General features: G+C 55.6%; 1 protein-coding gene across 6 annotated transcripts in view; it reads left to right on the top strand.

The window, feature by feature from the left end:
• Positions 1 to 5,676: 5,676 nt before the first annotated feature.
• The window catches only part of KCP (kielin cysteine rich BMP regulator), a 28,314-nt gene continuing 11,727 nt past the window's right edge, over positions 5,677 to 22,263 (top strand). For 2 of the 6 annotated variants that reach the window (XM_058529580.1, XM_058529552.1), the window contains exons 1-24: positions 5,677 to 5,755; positions 8,163 to 8,326; positions 8,880 to 9,069; positions 9,158 to 9,234; positions 9,620 to 9,694; positions 9,862 to 9,946; positions 11,359 to 11,426; positions 11,641 to 11,737; positions 11,881 to 11,963; positions 12,201 to 12,294; positions 13,209 to 13,291; positions 15,430 to 15,523; positions 15,656 to 15,735; positions 15,812 to 15,905; positions 16,239 to 16,324; positions 16,399 to 16,858; positions 16,948 to 17,054; positions 17,132 to 17,225; positions 17,896 to 18,069; positions 18,213 to 18,295; positions 18,434 to 18,527; positions 18,613 to 18,801; positions 19,101 to 19,271; positions 21,650 to 21,826. In XM_058529580.1, coding sequence (XP_058385563.1) covers positions 5,677 to 5,755; positions 8,163 to 8,326; positions 8,880 to 9,069; positions 9,158 to 9,234; positions 9,620 to 9,694; positions 9,862 to 9,946; positions 11,359 to 11,426; positions 11,641 to 11,737; positions 11,881 to 11,963; positions 12,201 to 12,294; positions 13,209 to 13,291; positions 15,430 to 15,523; positions 15,656 to 15,735; positions 15,812 to 15,905; positions 16,239 to 16,324; positions 16,399 to 16,858; positions 16,948 to 17,054; positions 17,132 to 17,225; positions 17,896 to 18,069; positions 18,213 to 18,295; positions 18,434 to 18,527; positions 18,613 to 18,801; positions 19,101 to 19,271; positions 21,650 to 21,826 — 2,998 coding nt within the window. Of the gene's footprint in view, positions 5,756 to 8,162; positions 8,327 to 8,879; positions 9,070 to 9,157; positions 9,235 to 9,619; positions 9,695 to 9,861; positions 9,947 to 11,358; positions 11,427 to 11,640; positions 11,738 to 11,880; positions 11,964 to 12,124; positions 12,295 to 13,208; positions 13,292 to 15,429; positions 15,524 to 15,655; positions 15,736 to 15,811; positions 15,906 to 16,238; positions 16,325 to 16,398; positions 16,859 to 16,947; positions 17,055 to 17,131; positions 17,226 to 17,895; positions 18,070 to 18,212; positions 18,296 to 18,433; positions 18,528 to 18,612; positions 18,802 to 19,100; positions 19,272 to 21,649; positions 21,827 to 22,263 lie in introns of all 6 variants that reach the window. The other 4 variants (XM_058529589.1, XM_058529598.1, XM_058529571.1 and 1 more) reach the window with 4 other exon arrangements.

Below are 22,263 nucleotides of genomic sequence, written 5' to 3'. Positions count from 1 at the left end.
TCGGTTCCAACTGTGAGTATTCACCTGTGAGCAGTGATGGTCAAGTGCGTGGACCGACATTTCGTACTTGAGTTGGCATGCTGCAGCTTGGCACACTTCCTGGAACCTGGTGAGGTGGACCCCTGCGGGCATTTTAAGGACGGGCAAAGGAGGCTCTTCCTGGAAGGGGACTAATGGGCTACTTACTCTGAACTTGGGGGAAGGGTAACCGGGCCGTGGGATACAGTTATGGAATTAGGATCTCCGATCTATGACAAACAGTACATTCCCCACCCCCTGCAGCTGCTCAGCTGGTCAACCAGGGGTAACCTTTGCCTGGGGTGACCTAATATTGCAAGTGGGGAGAGAGGGTCCTGAGGGAATTGGGAGATTGAGATGGGAGCCACTGAGAGAGGTGACTCAGGGGCAAGTTGGCAAGCATTGTGGGCGGGGTGGGGACGGGAGCTTGTTCCAAAATACCTTCTCCAAACGAAATCACATGGTGTACACATGCTCACATATGGTTGTGTGAGCCAGGTGAAGCGTGTGGAAGACATAGCCTTGTTACCATTGGTCACATTGGGCTGGGAGTGGATGGGCAAGGACGGGGGCTGGAGCAGACATAATGATGGGCTTTGCCGTCATACCTTTGTGGTATCTTGTTTCATTTGTTACAGCTGGTATGATTTGAAAGCTATCAAATGAAATGCAAAAATTTTTATTTATTTATTTATTTATTTTGAGGAAGACTGTCCCTGCACTAACATCTGTTGCCAATCTTCTTCTTTTTCTTTTTTTTCGCCAAAGCCCCAGTACATAGTTGTAGAGTTGTAGCTCTTCTATGTGGGACGCTGCCTCAGCATGGCTTGATGAGCAGTGAGTAGGTCCACTCCCAGGATCCGAACTGGAGAACGCTGGGCCGCCAAAGCGGAAAGCGCAAACTTAACCACTACGCCACTGGGCTGGCCCCAGAAGTGCAAAAACTTAATCATTTAATTTTGAACTAATCCCTTCTCTCCCTCCCTCCTCACAGCAACCTTTTGCTTCCAGCTACCAAATCCAGAGAGAAAACCAACCCGCTGCTATTGACAGTACAACCTGAAGGAGGTAAGGGACGGGGGGTAACTTGTATTGGGGTCTGTGTGCACCGGGCGTCACACGTATGTCAGACACACATTATGTGTTCGTTGCCTCATTGGACTCCCCCAACCTACGGTGGGGGTTATTACTTCATTTTACAGATGGAAGATTTTGACTTAGGGAGGTAGAATAACCTAGTGGAGTAAGTGGTAAGGTTAGCATATAGGCTAAGGACCCAGAAGAAAATAGAATTCCCCTCAAAAGGGTTTAGCTAAAGAGAACTTAAAGAAGGGACTAGCGACAGATTTGCCTGCACAGTTAAGAGAATCAACAACGGTTGGTGAAGACCAGGGACTAACAATAGCAGGAAGTCATTGCCGCCCCCTAGGCTGAGGGGACAAGGAGAGGGAATAGTGTTACCACCAGAGCCCACGTTGAGCAGGAGGAAGGAAGAAATCTCCCAACCACTCTCCTCTCCTGCCCGCCAGCCCTGCCAGTGCTCTTCTTGGCTGAACCCACAGGAAGCCACAGAGCAAAAAGCCAGAGCAATGCAGTCTGTAGGGGGCCCAGAGGAAGGAGCATGAATGGGAGGGGGAGAAATGGAGAATGGCCAGCACAGACACTAAGCGGTGGAGCAGGAGTTGAACACAGAACTCACCGACTCTACATCCTGGAGCCCTTCTGCTGCCCTGCATGGCAACACAGGCTACTGTGCCCACATGCCCCACTGGCACCCACACTCTACTCCACACTGGGGACCACCCCGCCAAGTAAGGTCTCAAGCCTGGGTCCGAGTCATTCTTTCTTTCTCTAGCCAGAATGTTCCTCTTTCTAAAGAAAGAGTTGGGTTTTGGTCAGGATGGCTGTATCTGGTTCCACTATCCCAGCCGAGAACGCGAGCCCTTTATTCCAAGCCTGACGTTTGTGTGCATGTATGGTCTTGTGCTCACACCCCTCCCTCTGCCAGGAACCCTGTTCCCCCATCCTTTGGCCTGCACGGGACATTCTGGCCAGGACTATGTTTTGTTCATCATCATCTCCCTGTATCTGGCTTGATGCCTGGCACAAAAGAGGCTCATGGTGACCACTCACCTTGGAAACTCAAATGCCTCTCCAAATAATACCCTTTCCTCAGGGCCCTGGGTTTTTATTTCATAGAATGAGTTTTCTAGAAGCTTCTCTACCTTCTGTTGTGGATAAAGAATGCTAGTATTGGGGCCGGCCCCGTGGCTTAGCGGTTAAGTGCACGCGCTCCGCTGCTGGCAGCCCGGGTTCGGATCCCGGGCGCCCACCAACGCACGGCTTGTCCGGCCATGCTGAGGCCGCGTCCCACATACAGCAACTAGCAGGATGTGCAACTACAACATATAACTATCTACTGGGGCTTTGGGGAGAAAAAGGGAAAAAAAATGGAGGACTGGCAATAGATGTTAGCTCAGGGCCGGTCTTCCTCAACAAAAAGAGGAGGATTGGCATGGATGTTAGCTCAGGGGTGATCTTCCTCACACACACACAAAAAAGAATGCTAGTATTGGCTTTTCAGGTTGGGCCTCAGCAGAAGATGATGATTATGTTAACAAAAATAATAATGTATTTTGGGTGCTTAAAATGCGCCAGACGCTGTAAAAAGTTTTTTATGTACATTGTCCCATTGGTTGGATACCTCTTATACAAATCCTTTCAGCCGCACCTTATTCCAGCTCCACGCAGGCTGCGAGAGCTCTGCACAGGTGCATCCCGGCAGTGTTTCACCTCGGGTTCTGCTGCAAATCTCTCCCTTCTTGCTTTGAAATTTCTCTGATATATGGTATTGGACACTCTTGGGAACCCACTTGGGCACTCACTCATACATCACTGGGAGCAGCTAATGCCCCGCGGGGCTACCCTAGACCAATGGGTACCGATGCCAATGCGTAAGTGTTTCCACTTTCTGCTCTGAGCCATTTCATACGACTCAGACGGTCCTGCGGGATTGGACACAAAGATGCCATAGCAGTGACCAGCTCTTCCATAAGTCACCTTGCATTGGCTCTCCATCCTTCCCTGTTTTGCTCTCCCCAGCCCTCATTCCTGCTCCCTGGGATCATATTCTAAAATAAACATGCATGTAAGCCTTTGTCTCAGGCTCTGCTTTCAGAGAACTCAGGCTAAGACGATCCTTATAACAATCATGACAGAGGCGCTATTATTAGCCCCGCTTCACAGGGGAGGAACTTGGGCCTTAGAAAGGTTCAGTAACCTGCCAAGATCATACGCGGGGTAAGGGCAGAACCGCTGACACCTTTGGGAAGGAAGGAGAGGGTCTGAAATGCTCCTCTCGGGGAGTGGGAGATTGCGTTTACCAGGGCATCGTAGCAGGATTTCTGGCAGTGTTGCGAATGTCTGTTGAGGTTTGTGGCCATGAATTTGAAGTGAAACTAGACAGCCAAGTGGGGGGATGTTCTCCAGTGATCCTCAGGTGCTCCAACAGAGGCACAGAGGTGGCAGGTGGTGGGGCTGGAGGAGGCCCTGCAGGAGGCCAGGGGTGAAGTGGGTTGGGCAGAGCAGGGGATTTACAGAGCAGGAAGCAGCTGGGAGTCAGGGTGACCAGGGATGGCTGGGTTTGGGCTCGCGGTGACAATGAAGTTTACAGGGAGTAGTAGAAGGATACAAGTCCTGACAAGTGCGCCGTCTTTGACTCTAGGAAAGAATGACCCCAAAAGTTGCTGGAAGCACGAGCCCCCTGTCTCAGAGGCTGGGTCATGCCAAGGGTGAGGCCAGACTGAGTGGCCAGGGGTCAATGTGGACTGGTCTGGCCAGGCCCTGGGGTCCCAAGGACCTGGCATTGATTCCAGGTTCCGTGGTTTATTCCCAGCGTGACTCTGAGCTGCTTACCCAGTGTCTCTCCGATTCCTCATCTGTAAAATGGGAATGAAAGCACGCTCCCTGCATGGTTGGGGTGCTGGTCAGAGATCACATAAGAGCAGTGATAAGAGTTAACGCCTCCACGCCAGGTACCGTGCTGGAGTGTTCTTTCCAGCCAGTAACTGACTTAAGCCTCACAAACACTCTATGAGGTGGGTGCTATTAGAGCTACATGCCACGCCTATGAAAAATTAGCCCCTGAAGTTAAATGACTTGCCTGAGTTCACACAGCAGAAAGTGTTGTCACATCCACGATGTGACTTAGCAGCCCTCGCCAGAGTCTGCTCTTAGCCTCCCCTCCAGCCAGCCTCCCAGGGGACCTGCCTTATAACAGACACCATTTTCCCTAACCCTGGTAGGAAGAGAGCTGCCACTTCCTCATGTCTTTCCCAGTGGCTGGCCCTGGCTTTCCTCTGCTCCTGTGAGCTTAGCTCCAGGCTGGCTGAGGCCAGGTCTCAGTATTGGCTGGCGGCCTCCCCTCCCCCTGCCGCCAGCTGCTCAGGCCCTATCAGAAGCCCACACTCCTGGGGAGAGACGGGGCCCTCTCTTAAGGTGCATAGAGAGTGGGCTGGGGGGACCTTTAGTCCCTGCCTGGGCTGGGGGGAGGGGTGGCTTCTGACTTACTGGCCTTTATGGCAGCAGGGAGACTGCTTTGGCAGGATTCACGGCTCCGCCCTCAGTGTCCCTTTGCCTGTGAGCTTGGGGCCCATCCCCACCTCCCCCTGCTTCCCAGCTGCACTGAGGAGTTTCCCAGCCTTGCAGGCCTACGTGGCCAGCTCTCCTCAGTTCCTCCCTTTGGCCCCCTCCACTTGCTGAGCCCAGGGCCCAGCCCTGCCCTCTGCCCTGCCTGCTGCCTCAGCTCACCCCCCAGGGCAGACTTGAGCTCAGGAGCTGGAACGTGGGCTGGGATCAGCCAGCGGAGCGAGGTCTTGGAGTTCAGGGCCAAGCCTGGGGCTGCTGAGGTGGACACCAGTAGTGAGCAGAGTCCAGGAAAGAAATGTACAGGGGGACAAAGGAGGAGGAGACCCGGGCCTTTAACTTCAGAGACCTCGAGCAGCACCTATCACAATTATTTGTTATTTACTGAACACTTAGCATGTGGCAACCACTCCCCTAAATTCTTTATCTACATAATCTCCCTTAATCCTCACTGCAAGTCTGTAAAGTACATATTATGATCCCTAGTTTACAAACAGGGAAACCAAGGCACAGAGAAGTTAGGGGTCTAAGGGCACATGGAATTGGCTGAGCAGGGATTCCAACCCAGCTGAGTCGGCTTCTCCTATAAACCCATGAGAAAGGGAAAAAGCTGAACCAGAAAGCCCAGGGCGGATGGAGGAACCCAAGGGGCCAGGGAGAGCAGCTGTCCCAGAGCCCAGAGTGATGAATTCGTGTTTATTTTCAGGGTCTCCTCTGGGATCAGAGGCAGGAGACGTTGCTCCCACACCCTCCCAGTTTCCTTGGGGGTTGGGGCTGCTCACGGGGGGGGGGCGGGGGGGGGTCGCTGCACCTCTGAGCCAGGTCTGGGGTCAGGGTGGGGCTGGGGCCGAGAGGTCCAGGTGCCCATCAGGGAGGCGGGCGCCACCGGCGGGATAACAGACGCCAGAAGCCCTCCCCGAACAAAGCCTGGGTGGGAGGCGGCCTGGTGTCTCCCCACCCCGCCTCCCCCAGCGCCCGCTGAGCCGCGACCACAGACAGCGAGGCGGAGCGAGCATGGCGGGGCCCCTCGCCGGTCTGCTGCCCCTCGTCCTGCAGCTCTCGAGCCTGGCGCTGGCCCCGGGGACCGGCAGAGGTAAGTCGGGGCGCCGAGGGCTGGGGGCCAGCGGGGAGGGCCCCACCTCTCCCTCAGCCTAGTCTGGGGGACTGAGCTGGGGCCGGGCAGCCTCCCGCGGGCCTGCCCTGGGGTGCGCGCGCCCCTCCGGCCAGCCCCAGTCCTCCCCGTCGGTGGAGGAGCCAGCACGGTGGGGGCAGCACGGAGGCTAAGGCGAAGGCACCGGGCCAGAAGCGGGAGGGGGCTTCCTGCTATGGCCTCGGGAGGAATTCCTGCAGGCAGCGGTGGGGGAGAGGCTGCCCTGGAATCTGGGAGTCTGAAGTTAATTATTTGTCTTGAGAAAGCGGGAAAAAAAGGAGGCCTGCGATGGGAGCTGACTTTGAGTCTCTGTGTCTGGCTTTCACCCAGGAGGACAGGCAGGAACAGACTGGTCAGTGCAGGGACTGCGCACGGGGAGGCTGGGAGGGGAGCAGAGGACAGTTCCGTGGGGAGCCATCAGGCTTTGAGCAACAATCAGGAACTGTCTGCAGGTCTCTCCAGGCAAGGGATTGGCTCTATCATCCCTGAATGTCCCAGAGGACCCCAGCTTCTCCCCGACCCCCTTATTGTGCCTGCTTAAGCAGGACTAGAGGAGGGATCATGGGATGTGGGGTGAAGCCAGATGGAAGTCAAGCTGGGGTGGAGGGTTTAAGATGCTAAGACCTATCCTTGGCCACCCTTCATGGGGCTTGGAGGGAAGCTGGGTACAGGAGCCATACCAAGACAGAGTGCCATTCCAGGTGACAGGATCCCTGCACAAGGGACGGGGATGGGAACATACACAAGAGGTTTGGGTGCCGGCATTTGTGCTAGAACCGGTGTTAGAACCTTGGATGTGGGGGGTAGCAGGGCAGGTTGAAAGGCTAGGTGGCACTTGCGAGGTCACATTTGGACTTGCTGCTGGGAACCGTCAGATGTGTGATTTAGAAAGGTCGTGCAGAGAGAAGAGGAGCAGGTGGAGGAAGCGAGGCGGTCGCGCCCGCCCAGGCTCTGCAGCCTCCTGAGTAGGGGAGGCGAGAGGGGTTGGATTGGGGGATGACTGAGTGAGACCAGAGACTGATGGGTTTGGGAGGCATACAAAAGAGGGAAGCTGAGCCATGGATTTCTGGGTAGGTGGAGATGGCATTAACCAAGCCAAGGAACTCAGGGCAAAGCAGGTTTGGGAGAAAGAGGACAACTTAGGTTTTGGTCTAGAATCTCCAACCGCCCTTGGTGGCAATTGGTGGGAGTAGTGGCTGGCATTGTTCCCTTGCCTCACAGGACTAGTGTCCGTTAGAAACTCTTTTAGCCACCCTAGGCCCCGCCTCACTAATGAGCTGCCTCTGTGGGAAAGACCCTCCCCCTCGCTCTCCTCTCCCTCCTCCTGTCCCTTCTCCTTTGTCTCCTCCTCACTCGCCTCCTCCAGTCCTCCTCCAGACTCTCCACTGCCCTGCCCACTTCCACTGGTGGGAGAGGAGTCAGCCTAGCCCCCCATGGCCTTTACTTTCCTGACTTAGGAGAGGAATCGAAGTGAGGTGAAAGTGGCCATCCCCAACCCCAGGCCTGAACTCAGAGGGCCCCCCCTTCCCTCGGCATAGTGACTTCCAGAAGACAGGCTGACAGGCTGTCTTCATTTGGCCCAGTGCCTTAAAAGCTAGTGGGGCCCTGCTGGCACCTTCCCCAAACTCTCCAGGAAATGCAGCCAAGTCCCGCTTTCTGGAACCCACCCTATCCGAAGTGGGGTCCCCAGGCCCCTCTGCCACAGGCCTGGAAACCAGTGGCAAGGCTTGGCGGTGGGAACAGAGGGAACAGTTGCCTCTCCCTGCACACAGTCTCCAAAAGCAGTGCCGTTTCGACAGGTGAAGACAGGCAGCTGGAGGGTGGGGTCTGCTCACTCCAGACCCCAGGCACCTTAAAGCAGACCTGCCTTTCACATGTCTATCTTCCTCTTCTGCACTTCAGCCTGTGCTGGCTTCTGGGCCCTCCCAGCATGACATGTCAGCTCCCTAGGCTGCCCCTGGCCAAGTCCTTGGCCCAAGTGAGGACGGATGACCCCGACATGCCTCCTATGGCTGGGGACCCCTGCAGAGTTGGGGCAGGTTGCAGGGAGGCCCTGGTCTAGATACTCCCCTGGTGCCCCCAGCCTGTCAGGGTCCCTGGGGCTTGTACCTGACTAAGAGGTTCTTGCTACTTGGGAAGGCTTGTCTGGGTCACTTTTGTCCACCCAGGGCTCCCTCTTCCTCCTTCCATGCTTTCACTCCAGCATCCTTGTAGACCATGTCCCCTTGCCTGGATGGTGGGTGGGCAGGTGGACAGGGTGGGGCGCAGCATGACATGGGTGGGAGAACAGAACTCAGGGAACCTTGCTAGCCCCTCACCCATAGCCCACCCTGGATTCTTGTGCCTTCAGGTAGGGCGGTGCCCAGGGAACACCCTCAGCTTGCTGACATCCATGACTACCAGCAGCAGGCACCTGCCCACTCAGCCCCTGCTGGGGCCCCCCAGGAGCAGTGGCGCCCCCTGGAGGAGCAGCTGGGAAAGCTGGAGGCTGAGGTGACAGAGCTCAGAGAGCAGGTACCATTGGAGGCCGGCGAGTGTGCATGGGGTAGGGCAGGCCTTGTGCAGTGGGGTTTGGGGGCGCCCGGAGAACCCTAAAATAAAGTTTTATTTTAAATACACTCGGAGAGGTTCTTATCTGAACAGTTCCCCTCGTCGGCTCTTGGCATACACGTGAAGAACCTCCAGGGTAGTTGATTTGTCAATCCAGATTTTCATATTCTTTCATGCATTTGGCAAATACTATGGAGCACCTACTATATATAGGGCATCATCAGGAGAGATTCTGGATGGAGAAAGATGTCTTGACCTGTTGGGGCGGGATGATTGGGTCCTCTGCTGTCCAAAGGAGAGGCTTGGGGGCCCCATGCTCCCCGGGAGCCTGTCCAGACCCCAGGCCCTGAGAACTGGGACGATTTGAGCTGGATGCTGACTGGAGGGGGACCCACCCCTGCTCTGGAACTGCCAAGTTGCCTTCTCATCCTGCCTCAGTTTTCACACTCCACAAATCTGCAGGAGATGATGGGGGAAGCTGAGCCAGTGCCTCCAACCCCCTACTTCTTTCCCCCAGAACAAGGAGCTGCAGGAGAGGGTGAGGCAGCTGGAGTCCTGTGAATGCCGCCCAGCTTCCTCCCAGTGCTGGGGGCTGGGGCGGGCCTGGCCTGAGGGGGCTCGCTGGGAGCCTGATGCCTGTACAGCCTGCATCTGCCAGGATGGGGCTGCGCACTGTGACCCCAAGCCTGGCCTGCCCAATTGCCGTGGTGAGCGCCATCTATCTGCCAGCTGAGACCTCTCGGGGCCTGGAGATGGCCCTGAGTGCCTGAGTGACAGCACTGTCTCCTCCTCCAGGCTGCCACCAAGATGGTCAGGCCTACGGCAATGGGGAGACCTTCTCCCCAGACGCCTGCACCACCTGCCGCTGCCTGGTGAGTTCCTGTGACCCCCCCTGGTATCCTGGACCTGTCCCCCTCACCTGTCTGCCTGTTGCTGCAGCCTGGTGTGCTGCATGTTAAGTAATGGGGTCTGCCCCTTCCCCCAAGCCTTGCCACTGTGGTCTTCAGCTGATTCTGAGTAGTTCTACTTTCTGGAGCTCAACCCGCACTCACACTCTGATTACGGCGTGGAGGACAGAGGATGGAGTTGCTTGTCTTCCTACATCGCTCCCTCACCTGTGGACCCTCACTGTCCCTGCTTGTCCATCTACTCCTGTCTTCTACCTGCCTGTTCTTCCTCACTTGGCTCTAGGTTCACTTTTTTCCAGCCTTTCCTTCCTCATTGCTCCACTAAGGAAGCCCTTGGTTCCCTTCCTAGGATCTCTCCACTCTGGGGAATTTGCTGGCACCTGGTTTCCAGGGGTCGAGAGCTGCAGGAGATGATGGGAGTGGGGTAGGATGTCTCTTTCTGCCCTTGGACCAAGGGTAGCCCACATACCCTGAGCCAACTCAGCCTCTTGCTCCTCTGGCGTGTCCCAGCCTGGGGTGAGGTTTTGGTTCTAGAAAGCCTGCCCTCCAGGGTTCTGAGGCCTGTGCAGCCACCAGTCTGCTTCCCCACAGGAAGGAGCCATAACCTGTACTCAGAAGCTATGCCCAAGAGGACCCTGCCTGGAGCCAGGAGCATGCTGCCCACACTGTGAGCCAGGTCAGCCTCCTGCCAGCCCCGCCCACCTCCTGCACTCATCCTGGGGCCCCCAGAGCCTGGTCTGACACCTGCCACGTGCCTGGAATGTGCCTCCCCACTCACGCTGGCAGTGCTGGGAGTTCAGAAGGCTCAAGTCAGCAAACAACCTCCAGCCTGGGACTGACCCAGATGCTCTGCATGATCTTTGTCTTGCCCTTAGGGGGCTTCTAATCTAGTTGATAAACTAGATAAACTCATAGCTAATATAGCACAAGATTTAAGATCCAATGAACAGATTAAGAGGAGGTGTAGAAAGACAGTAAGTGGTTAGTTGGTTAGTTGCCAGAGGAGGGGGCAGGAAGGCAGGGGAAGCCCACTTAGACTAGCCAGTCAGGTGGGCTTACAGACAATGGGTCATCTGAGCTGGGGGAAAGTGGGATTTTACTAGAAGGAGAGGGAGTACTTGAGGGCCTTCTGGGCACAAGAACTGGGTGAGGAGAGGTGAGTTGCAGGAAATAAGCCTGGGAAGGCCAGTGGGAACAGACTGCTGTAAGCCTTGCAGTTGGAACTTTCTTCTGTGGGCAATGGGGAGCCATTAAAGGCTGAAGAGCCAGAGTGTGGCATGTTTGAAGAGGTGTTTTAGGAGTTTTCATCTGTTATGGACTAGATGCAGAGAGACCAGTTAGGGGGCATTACAGCAGTGTTTAGGCATGGAGCCAGGGGTGGCAGTGGGCTGCAGAAAGAGGGGTGTTTCCAAAAAGCGGACAGGAGCTGGTGAGTGGTTGGACCCTACAGAATAGTGGATGCTGAGCTTGGGAAACTAGGAGGGCAGTGGTGCCGATGACATGGAGAGACTGGGAGGAAGTGGAGGCGGTGGTTCTGCTGGGGTTGTTACTAGCTCACGGTCAGGGAGATAGGGTTGCCAGATTTAGCAGATAAAAATCTAGGATGCTCTGTATAGGGTGTCCTGTATTTTATCTGGCAACCCTACCCCAGGGAATCTCAGCTGGTAGTGCGAAAGGTGGCACAGGGGCTCAGGAGACGAGTGGGGTCTGGAATTGTAGCCTGGGAGTCTTGGCCGGAGATGAGGAGTGAAGCCTTGGGAGCTGATGGATCTCAAAGAAAAGGGACACACACACAGCCTGCAGGACACATGGTGCCCCAGGGCCACTGCTAGCCCATCAAGACATATGATGTCTTTGGTGAAGTAAAAAAAAAAAAAAAAAAAAGGCACCCTTTCCTAAGACACTTCACTTCCATATGTTGTAAAATAATGGAAATATGCAGATTATGTTAGAGTCAGACACTTTACTGCCATCTGCTGGAAATTTGTAGTAAATACAGAAATCTCTTATGTCTATTACCTGAATGGTGCCCCTTGGATTTGGTGTCCTCTGGGTCTCTTACTTGGGGGCCTGGGCCTGGTTTTGCAGGCTGCCCTGGAGGCCACAGGGCTGGGGAAACGTGGCAACTGGAACCCTGTGTCATCTGCACCTGCCAGGTAAGGGAAACAGGGCCTGGCCCCAGCCACCACCCACATCCCTGCTGCTTGGCATATGCCAGGCCTGGCAGTGCCATGCCTGATCTGGGAGCCAGACAGGGCTGCTGCTGCTGCCCAGACATCGAGGCCTGGAGCCTGCTAGGCCTGCTAGGCCAGCAGAGTGACCCGGCTAGGGCAGTGGAGAGGGAGGGAGGGCTCAGTGTCTGCCCCGCAGGCAGGGACGGTGCAGTGCCAGGGGCCCTCATGCTCAGAGCTCAACTGCCTGGAGAGCTACACCCCACCTGGGGAGTGCTGCCCCGTCTGCCGGCCAGGTGACCTCCCCACCCCGCCCTGCCCCTCCATCCCCTCTGCCCTAGAGGGTCCAGAACCTACTTGGGGTCATGCCTTCCCTCGGGTGATGTCCATCCACCCTGCTCTCTGCTGACCAGCCTGTCATCCTGGCAATCCTCCCCAGGCTGTGAGTATGAGGGGCAGCTTTATGAGGAGGGGGCCAACTTCCTGTCCAGCTCCAACCCCTGTCTCCAGTGCTCCTGCCTGGTGAGTCCCCCCAACCTTTGCCCAAGCCCTGCTCCTCCTTGGACATCCCCTGCTCTGCCTTGGGCCACACCTGCCACTCTTTTAGCCCCTCAAATGCCTTCCGAGGTCTGGTGCCAGAGAGATTCTCCCTCCATCCTGACCCTGTGCCCCAACCCTCCAAGGGTGCCTGACACCTACTCACCCTACCCTCCTCTGGGAGCCAGACCTGGAGGCATTACAGCCGTTGGTGCATTACAGAAGAGCCTGGTTCGCTGTGTGCCCATGAAGTGCCTGCCCAGCCCCTGCCCGGAGCCAGTCCTGAGGCCTGGGCACTGCTGCCCGACCTGCCGAGGTGAGAGCCCTGATCCTTCCCTGGTGGAGCTCCAGGAGGGGCTGCTATGCCATTTCTTCAACTCCAGAGCCCACTCTGTCGGCCTCTGACTTGGGGGTTCGGTCAGTGGGGGAGCAATGCCTAGCCACGCCTGCTCTGGAGCTGGGGTGCCTGGGCTCAAATTCTGCCCTTGCCACTTCGCGGCTGTGGGCCTCTGAGGGAGTTACCCACTTCAGTCCCCATTTGTAAGATGTGGATAATGATATTATATACCTTCATAAATGGTGACCATTATCTGCTTTGTACACCTAAGATGCGGGGTGGGCCCTCGAGCAGACCACTAGAGGGTGACACTGAGTCATACAGCAATACTGTCGCAAAGGCAGGATTAGAAGCAGGTGCACAGATGCTATGGAAACCAGAGGAAGGAGACTTAATCCAGCCTGGGCACAGGAGGGAAGGCATCCTGGAGGCTGCATGTCCTGAGTGAACCTTAAGGATAAAGAGCAGTCAGCTAGGTGAAAGGTAGAATAAGGCAGAGTGCATTCCAGGAGGAGGGCAGCTTGAGCAAAGGCTCGGGAATGACACTCAGTTGAGGTGGGGTTATGTTAGGAGGGCAGGTGCAAGCAGGCGTGAATGGCGCCTACAGTGAGAGGAGGGGAGGGGCCAGAGAGAGCTGGGGGAGGTGGGCGTGGCCATGCTGGGTCTTGGAAGGCCTGGAAAGGCAGGCGAAGGAGCTTGGGCCTTACTCTGCCTGGGGCACTGGGAGGCCCGGGGCGTCTAGAGGGGTCTAGGCAGAGGCATGGCCTGCTCTGGTCTGGGCTCAGGAGAGAGCCCTCAGAGGGCATGTGGAGGAGGGTGGGGGGAGGCTGAAGCTGGGGTCCAGGCCGGCTCCTGCCAAGCCTCCTCTCTGCCTGTCTCCCCTCCACCTCCAGGCTGCACAGAAGGTGGCTCTCACTGGGAGCATGGCCAAGAGTGGACCGCACCAGGGGACCCCTGCCAGATCTGCCAGTGCCTGGTGAGCCCCAGTGCTGCTCCTGGGCTCCCCCACCCCTCCCTGCCCCCAGGCTCTCCATATTCATTCCTTCATTCCACTGAGCACATCCCATAGGCATTGTGAGGGGACAGAGATGGAGAAGACTTGATCCCAGGCCCTGTGAGAGCCGGGGCTGGGTCATCCCTGTCTGTACGCCCAGCTCTGCGTGCAGTAGACTTGTAGGATGGGTCTGTGAGCCGAACTCAAGGAGCTTACAGGCTACAGGAGGAGAGAGGCAGGACAGGACATGACAGGCGACACAAGCTACAGGGAGGGAGAAACACAAATTGACTTGAGGCGTCTAGAACTGTGCTGTCCGATCCGTAGCCACTACTGCATGTGGCCACTGAGCCCTTGAAATGTGGCCACACCAGATTTCAATGACTTAGTACAAAAGAAAGGAATCTAAAATATCTCATTCATACTTTGTGTTGATTCCATGTTGACATAACATTTTGGATATTGGATCGAGTAGAATACATTATTAAAATTTAGTTTCATCTGTTTCTTTTTACTTTCTGAAAGTTGACTACTAGAGAATTTAAAATGACACGTGTGGCTTGTGTTATACTTCTATTGGGCAGCACAGATCTAGCAAGTCTTCATGGAGGGGGTGATGTGTAACTAGGTCGTAAAGGGTGAGTAGGATTTGAGCAGGGAGAAATGGGGAAAGACACTCCAGGTGCTATAGACTAAATGTTTGTGTCCCCCCCAAATTCATATGTTGAAATCCTAACCCCTGAGGTGATGGTATTAGGAGGTGGGGCCTTTGGGAGGTGATTAGGTCATAAGGGTGGAGCCCTCATGAATGGGATTAGTGCCCTTATAAAAGGGACCTCCTCTCTTCAGCCATGTGAGGACACAGCAAGAAGACAGCCATCTAGGAACCAGGAAGTGGGCTCTTACCAGACACTGAATCTGCCACAGCCTCCGGCCTCCAGAACTGTGAGAACTTAATTTCTGTTGTTTATGAGCCACCTAGTCTATGGGATTTTATTACAGCAGCCCGAATGGATTAAGACATCAAGTGGAGGGAACAGTCAGGACAAAGCCTGGGGGAGGAGGGTGAAGACACGGAGGCCTAATGTCCACGCAGGGTGCATGCTGAGAAGGGCTGTGTATCATGGGGGCTGAAGCCAGAGCCACAGAGTTTCCTGACAGCCTGCCAAGGACTGAGGACCCCACTGTGAAGGCCATGGGGCACGCAACTCCTTTGCAACCATGCGCTTCCCCTCCCTGTTCACACTGACCCCTCCTCCTACCTGTGAGAAGGGTCACTGGCTGCCCAGACACTAATGGGGCTGGAGTAGTGAGCCCAGGTGTAGGTGTGAACTCAAGGGGGGGATCTGTCTGGGAAAGGCCGTGGGGAGAGCAGCAGCTACTGTTTGTTAACTGCCAGCCTCCAGAGCGGGGGCCACACCAGACACCTTACCTCATTTCATCCCCATAACAAGGCTATGAGGACAGGACTATTATTGTCTCTTTTTTTTTCAGGCGGGCAAACTGAGTCATAGAGAGCTTCAGTAACATGCAAGGTTACACATCTGTATTAGTTTCCTAGGGCTGCCATAACAAAGTACCACAAACGGAGTGGCTTAAACAACAGAAATGTATTGTCTCGCAGTTCTGGAGGCCAGAAGTCTGAGATCAAGGTGTCGGCAGGGTTGGTTCCTTTGAGGGCTGTGAGGGAGAATCTGTTCCGGGCCTTTCTCCAGCTTCTGGTGATTGTCTGGCAATCCTTGGTGTCTCTTGGCTTTGGCCTTCATCTTCACATGTTGCTCTCCCTGTGTGTGTCTGTGTCCAAATCTCCCCTTTTTATAAGGACATCAGTCACTGGATTAGAGGCCACTCTACTCCAGTGTGACCTCATCTTAATTTAACTGCACTGAACTTAATCTTAACTGCATCTATTACTTAATTACATCTGCAATGACCCTATTTCCAAATAAGGTCACATTCTGAGGTACTAGGGGTTAGGACTCCAACATATGAATTTGAGGAGAGACATAGTTCAACCGGTAACAACATCTAAAAAGTGGATAGCTGGGACTTGAATGCTGTTTCTGCCACTTGGCTGAGTTCTGATGGCCCCTTCCCCTGTCCACTCTGCCTGCTACCAGGAGGGCCACATCCAGTGCCGCCAGCGAGAATGCGCCAGCCTGTGCCCGTACCCTGCCCGGCCCCTCCCAGGCACCTGCTGCCCCATGTGTGATGGTGAGCCAGTGGGTGGAGCCTGGAGGGGCTCAGAAAGCTGACAGATGGCCCAGCTAGGGTCTCCCAGAAAGGCCAGGACACAGGATGGTGGGGGGCCCCTGAGGAGGATCTAAGGCACCCTCTTCCCAACAGGCTGTTTCCTGAATGGACGGGAATACCGCAGCGGGGAGCCTATAGGCTCTGGGGACCCCTGCTCACACTGCCACTGTGCTGTGAGTGTGGCTGCCTGGCAGGGAGGGCCTGGCTGCCCGGCCTGCCTCTCGAATGCTGACTGGGCCCTGTTGGCAGAATGGGAGTGTCCAGTGTGAGCCTCTGCCCTGCCCACCTGTGTCCTGCAGACACCCAGGCAGGATCCCTGGGCAGTGCTGCCCAGTGTGTGACGGTGAGTGGGGGCTCGAGTCACCAGAAGCGGGGCAGGCACTGGCCAGAGTCAGGCTCTGGGTATGTGAGGGGGCTGCCTCCCTTGGACAGGACAGGGGAAATCCTTCATAAAACTCAGCTACTGTTACCACGGGTGAGGGACGGGTTCTCACCTCATCTGCCCAAGGCAAACTGGGCACCGTGGTGAAGACCTCGCTCCTGGGGGTGGAGGAAGGCTGGCAGGGCCTCCTAGAGGACACGGGTGGCTGTCCTCGTCAGGGTGAGTGGTGGGTACCTGATGGCTTCCCCATCAGCCTCCATCCCTGTCCCCCGGTCCCTTTGTCTTCCTGTGCAGGCTGTGAGTATCAGAGACACCAGTATCAGAGCGGGGAGACCTTCAGACTCCAGGAGAGTGGCCGCTGTGTCCGCTGCTCCTGCTGGGTAGGAGGTCCCACCCTCTCACGTCCCAGATCTCTCTCATCCCTGGATGGTTTCTCACCCAGCCTCCCTCCTAGGCTGGCGAGGTCTCCTGTGAGGAGCAGGAGTGCCCGGTTGCCCCCTGCTCCCTGCCTGACTCTGGCCCCCAGCTGTGCCCAGGTGTGTGTATATGTGGGAGCGGGGAACAGCTGCGAAGGGATGCTGCGTCCACAGTGGCTGGAGATGGAGGGGTGTTCCTTCACAGTAAGGGGGTCATTGCTAAGTCCACCAACCATGCCAGAGTGTGTTCAGAGGCTGCCGTGGGGATGGCAAAGCCAGGGTCCTGGGAAGGACAGCGATGGTGGAGGTGTCCGGGTTGCCATGGTGACAGCTCCCTTGTTGTAGCCTGTGTGCTTGATGGAGAGGAGTTTGCTGAGGGGGTCCAGTGGGAGCCTGATGGCCAGCCCTGCACGGCCTGCTCCTGTCAAGATGGGGTGCCCATGTGCAGGGCTGTGCTCTGTTCCCCAGCCCCCTGCCAGCACCCTACCCAGCACCCTGGTGAGTGCCCCACCTCGATCTAGCTTTCTTCTCCTACTTTGCCCAGTGCCCCCTGATCAGCTGGGCTCTGATCAGCCTGTCCCACCCAGGTGCCTGTTGCCCCAGCTGTGACAGCTGCACCTACCATGGCCAAGTGTATGCCAACGGGCAGAACTTCACGGATGCAGACAGCCCTTGCCACGCCTGCCTCTGCGAGGTACTTCCCCAGGCTCACTGCTGCCCTGCAGAGCCCCTCCTGGGGCCCACCCCCATTGCCCTCTCCTCTGCTCCCAGGATGGGACCGTGAGGTGCTCCTTGGTCAACTGCCCTCCCACAACCTGTGCCAGGCCCCAGAGTGGACCCGGCCAGTGCTGCCCCAAGTGCCCAGGTACGTGCTTACTGCACCTGTCTGGCTGAGGGTCTCTAGATCCTGCCCTCCCGTGGCCCCATGGGCCTAGCAGCTACCTTAGAAAGCAAGAGTCTTCTGAATTGTTTTCAGTTGACATAGCTTAGAACTCTCTGGAACTCATAGGGTATGGGTGGGAGAGAGGAGAGATTTGTTTATCCCTTCGTGTTACTTCACCACCCTTCCCTCCCATCCTTCATTTCCTCTCCAATTCCCCCACCACTCAGATTATTCGTACGGCTACCTGTATAACACAGGTGCATGCAACAAACATTTGGGTCTGCCATTCAGGAGACTGGGCGCTGGGATGCAGTGTGCCCAGATGCCCGTGCGCATGGAGAGTACGCTAGGGCGTGTGTCACAAACACAGGCACACATATGCATGAGCTCTTCTGCTCTTCAACTTCAGAGGCACACATGTCTGCCTGCAGGTAAAGGGGACTCAAATGTACAAACACACACACACACACACACACACACACACGAGTATGCTCAGAGAAATACCTGTGCTGCATACCCAGCCTCCCTTCTCCTCTCCCTCCATGGGAACAGCTTCCAAGTGGCACTTCCACAGTGGCTCTGCACTCCCAGGGTGGCCTGTTCCCAGCACTGTCAGTCTTTGTCCCCACTCCTGCCTCTCGCCCCTGCCCAGACTGCGTCCTGGAGGAACAAGTGTTTGTGGATGGTGAGAGCTTCCCCCACCCTCGAGATCCCTGCCAGGAGTGCCAGTGTCGGGAAGGCCATGCCCGCTGCCAGCCTCGGGCCTGCCCCAGGGCCTCCTGTGCCCACCCGCTGCCTGGTCCCTGTTGCCAGAGTGACTGTAATGGTGAGCTTGGCGGGATGGGGGGTGGTCTCCTGAGACGGCTTGGCCCCACCTGTGGGCGTTTAGGGCTGGGAGGGCAGCATGCGGGGGGGGGGGGGGGGGGGGGGGGGGGGGCTCTCCCATGCTATAGCTGCCCCCTTCCCCAGGCTGTGCCTTTGGTGGGAAAGAGTACCCCAACGGAGCCGACTTCCCCCACCCCTCTGACCCCTGCCGCCTGTGTCGATGTCTGGTGAGTCAGCCGCCTGAGTGAGAGGCCTCCAGGGGAGTAGGGGTGGGACTTGGGGAGGTGGTGGGGGTGGAAAGGGTGGGGGTCTCCTCCGCCTCCCACCACTACCCCGGCCTGGCGTGGTCCATCCGCCCGTTGTAGAGCGGCAACGTGCAGTGCCTGGCCCGCCGCTGCCCGCCGCTGTCCTGTCCAGAGCCGGTTCTGCCGCCGGGAGAGTGCTGCCCGCAGTGCCCCGGTAGGAGCCGCACCCCCGGCCGCCCCTCCCGAGACACCCTCTGCAGCCTCCCTCTGGGCGCCCCCGACGCGCGCTCTCCCTGCAGCCCCCTCCTCCGGCTGCCCGCGGCCCGGGGGCGCGGTCCCCGCCCGCCACCAGGAGCATTTCTCCCCGCCCGGCGACCCCTGCCGCCGCTGCCTCTGCCTCGACGGCTCCGTGTCCTGCCAGCGGCTGCCCTGCCCGCCCGCGCCCTGCGCCCACCCGCGCCAGGGGCCCTGCTGCCCCTCCTGCGACGGTAACGGTAACGCCGTGGCGGCGCCCGCGACACCCCCGCACGCGCTTCCTGCATCTCCGCCCGCCCGGGAGCCTCGCTCTCCCCGGTGCCGCTCTTATTCCTCTTACTCCGTGTAACCCTTTCTCCAGCCCCAGGCGCGGCACCACCCGGGGACCGCCCTTCCTCCAAGCCCGCCCCTCCCACGTCGGGGTTCTCACTGGGAGTGTGGGAGTGCCCGGTCCGCAGGGCCTGGGAAGTTGTGGGCCTGGTAGGCAGCCACCACGGCTCCCCAGCCCCTGCCCTCCTCGCCTGCCCCCTAGGCTGCCTGTACCAGGGCAAGGAGTTTGCCAGCGGGGAGCGCTTCCCTTCGCTCACTGCCGTGTGCCACGTCTGCCTCTGCTGGGAGGGCAGCGTCAGCTGCGAGCCCAGGGCCTGTGCCCCTGCACAGTGCCCCTTCCCTGCCAGGAGTGACTGTTGCCCTACCTGTGATGGTGAGGGACAGGGAGTGGGGGGGTGGGAGGATGGGAGGCTGGGTCACGTCATCTTTACTGCTGTAGAGTGGGTCCAAAATATTTATTCCAGTAAGAAAAAAGCACTGGACTAAAAGCTGGATTTTCTCTTGCCATTGATGCTATTTGGCTGTGTGACCTTGGACCAGTTACATAACCTCTCTGGGCCTATTTTGTTTTTTCAATTTAAAAACAGTACACTTTTTATTTTTATTTATTTATTTTTTTTAATTTTATTTATTTATTTATTTTCCCCCCAAAGCCCCAGTAGATAGTTGTATGTCATAGCTGCACGTCCTTCTAGTTGCTGTATGTGGGACGCGGCCTCAGCATGGCTAGAGAAGCGGCCCGTGGATGCACGCCCGGGATCCGAACCCAGGCCGCCCGCATCGGAGCACACGCACTTAACCGCTAGGCCATGGGGCTGGCCCTAAAAACAGTACACTTTTTAAATGTATATTTTTGTGAAATACACATAACATAAAATTTACCATCTTAACCATTTTTAAGTGTAACTCTGGGCCCAATTTTCAAGCAAAAAGAGGAAGATTGGCAACAGATGTTAGCTCAGGGCCAATCTTCCTCGCCAAAAAAAAAAAAAAAGAGAGAGAGAGAGTTGAAACCAGACCCGGTTCCCCAGTCTTCCGTCACTCTTGTACTATGTTAGCAATTTTTGCTACATACTGTTTACCTCCTGTAACTTTATTTATTTAATATTTTCCTTCAAATTAACTCACTTTTTTCTTTTTCTTTTTTTTATAAAAACTTTTTTATTGATGTCATAATAGTTTATAACATTGTGAGATCCCAGTTGTACATTATTATTTGTCAGTCACCACATAAATGTGCCCCTCTCCCCCTTGTGCCGACCCCCCAATTCCCTTCCCCCTGGTAACCACCAAACTGTTCTCTCTGGCCATGTGTTAGTTTATATTCCACATATGAGAGAGGTCATACAGTGTTTGTCTTTCTCTGTCTGGCTTGTATCACTTAACATAATACCCTCCAGGTTCATCCATGTTGTCGCAAATGGGACAATTTTGTCTTTTTATGGCTGAGTATTATTCCATTGTATATATATACCACATCATCTTTATCCAATCATCTGTCGATAGACGCTTGGGTTGCTTCCAAGTCTTGGCTATTGTGAATAACGCTGCAATGAACATAGGGGTGCATAAGCCTCTTTGGATTGTTGATTTCAAGTTCTTTGGATAAATACCCAGAAGTGGGATAGCTGGATCATAAGGTATTTCTATTTTTAATTTTTTGAGGACTCTCCATACTGTTTTCCATAGAGGCTGCACCAGTTTGCATTCCCACCAGCAGTGAATGAGGGTTCCCTTTTCTCCACAGCCTCTCCAGCATTTGTTATTTTTTATCCTGGTGATTATAGCCATTCTAATGGGTGTAAGGTGATAGTGTAGTTTTGATTTGCATTTCCCTGATGATTAGTGATGTTGAACATCTTTTCATATGCCTATTGGCCATCTGTATATCTTCCTTGGAAAAATGTTCATATCCTCTGCCCATTTTTTGATTGATTAACGCACTTTTTAATTTAAATTTATTTAGAAAGAAGTCTTTATGTCATACTGTAAATGGAAAATTAGATTTTCTGGGAATTGTATTCATAAAAATTAATACAATTAAAAATAAAATATTAAGTTCTAGTCAGATACTTTTGCCTGCCAAGGCTTTGAGCCTGAGACTTACCTCCTCTTTCTTTTTATAGACTTTATTATTTTAGAGCAGTTTTAGGTTCACAGCAAAATTGAGAGGAAGGTGCAGAGATTTCCTGCCTCCACACATGTGTAGCCTCTCCCATTGTCAACATCCCCCCCAGAGTGGTATACTGGTTACAGTTGATGAGCCTGCATTGACACATCATTATCACCCAAAGTGCCCTCTCTCTTTTAAAAATGTCAGCACGTGTCGGAGAGCTGCTAAGGGCAGGCTGCCACCACCCTGGGACCCCCTTCCCTCCTTGATTAATCAGAGGGCTTGAAAGAGCACTGAAAGAGCTTGGGACCACCTAAGTCATCTTTGGCTATTCCTGGCTCTCCCCATACTGGGAAAATTGGTGCCTCTGGCTGGGCAGTGGCCTGCTGAGTATTTAACTCTAGGGACAGAATCCGTGTGGGTCTTTCGCTGTAGATGGCAGGCCAAGGGGAGAAAGTTTGCCCTTTGGCCTGTCCACCCCGGCCTCCAGATTCCTTTGCCCGCCAGCCTGGGTTGAGCCCTCTCCTCCCCGCAGTTGCCGGGTCTTTGAGGCCTTGGACTCAGGCCAGGGTCAAATGCCTGCTCTCCTCTCACCCACTTCTGCCCCTCCGCCCTGCCTCTCCCGTACTCTCTGGAAGGCTGTGAGTACCTAGGGGAGTCCTACCTGAGCAGCCAGGAGTTCCCGGATCCCCGAGAGCCCTGCAGTCTGTGTACCTGCCTCGGAGGCTTCGTGACCTGCAGCCACCGCCCCTGTGAGCCTCTGGGCTGCAGCCACCCGCTCACCCCGCCTGGGCACTGCTGCCCCACCTGCCAGGGTAGGGCGGCACCTGCCCTTCCACTGCCCCTTCTGGCTCGGAGTCACCTGGTCTCGCCACTGTCACCCCTCCCGAGATAGCCACACAGCAAACCCATACCCTGTGTCTCCTCAGACTCCTCACACTGTATCCATGCCCTCCTCTGTCCCTGTCACCTCCCACTGACTCATGTACTCACCCAATAACTGGTCCCTGTGCTTCAAGACCTTCCTGCTCTTAAACTGTCTTGCCACTTTCCTAATATGTCACATCACCAGACTCAAAACCATTCAATGGCTCCCACTGTCCTTGAGTCACCCATCAGAAGGGGCAGCTTCCTTCCCTCATGCCTCCCTAGCCCATCCTCCCAAGCCCAGCCCATCTCTCACCTTCATTTCTAGGTGTGCCCATCTCCTTCCATCTTCTTCCCACACTGGTCCACGCAAACGGAAAACTCT

This window comes from Diceros bicornis, chromosome 3 (genome assembly GCF_020826845.1).
Source record: "Diceros bicornis minor isolate mBicDic1 chromosome 3, mDicBic1.mat.cur, whole genome shotgun sequence".
Classification (NCBI taxonomy): Eukaryota; Metazoa; Chordata; class Mammalia; order Perissodactyla; family Rhinocerotidae; genus Diceros; species Diceros bicornis.
This window is presented reverse-complemented; position numbering and strand designations above follow the sequence as displayed.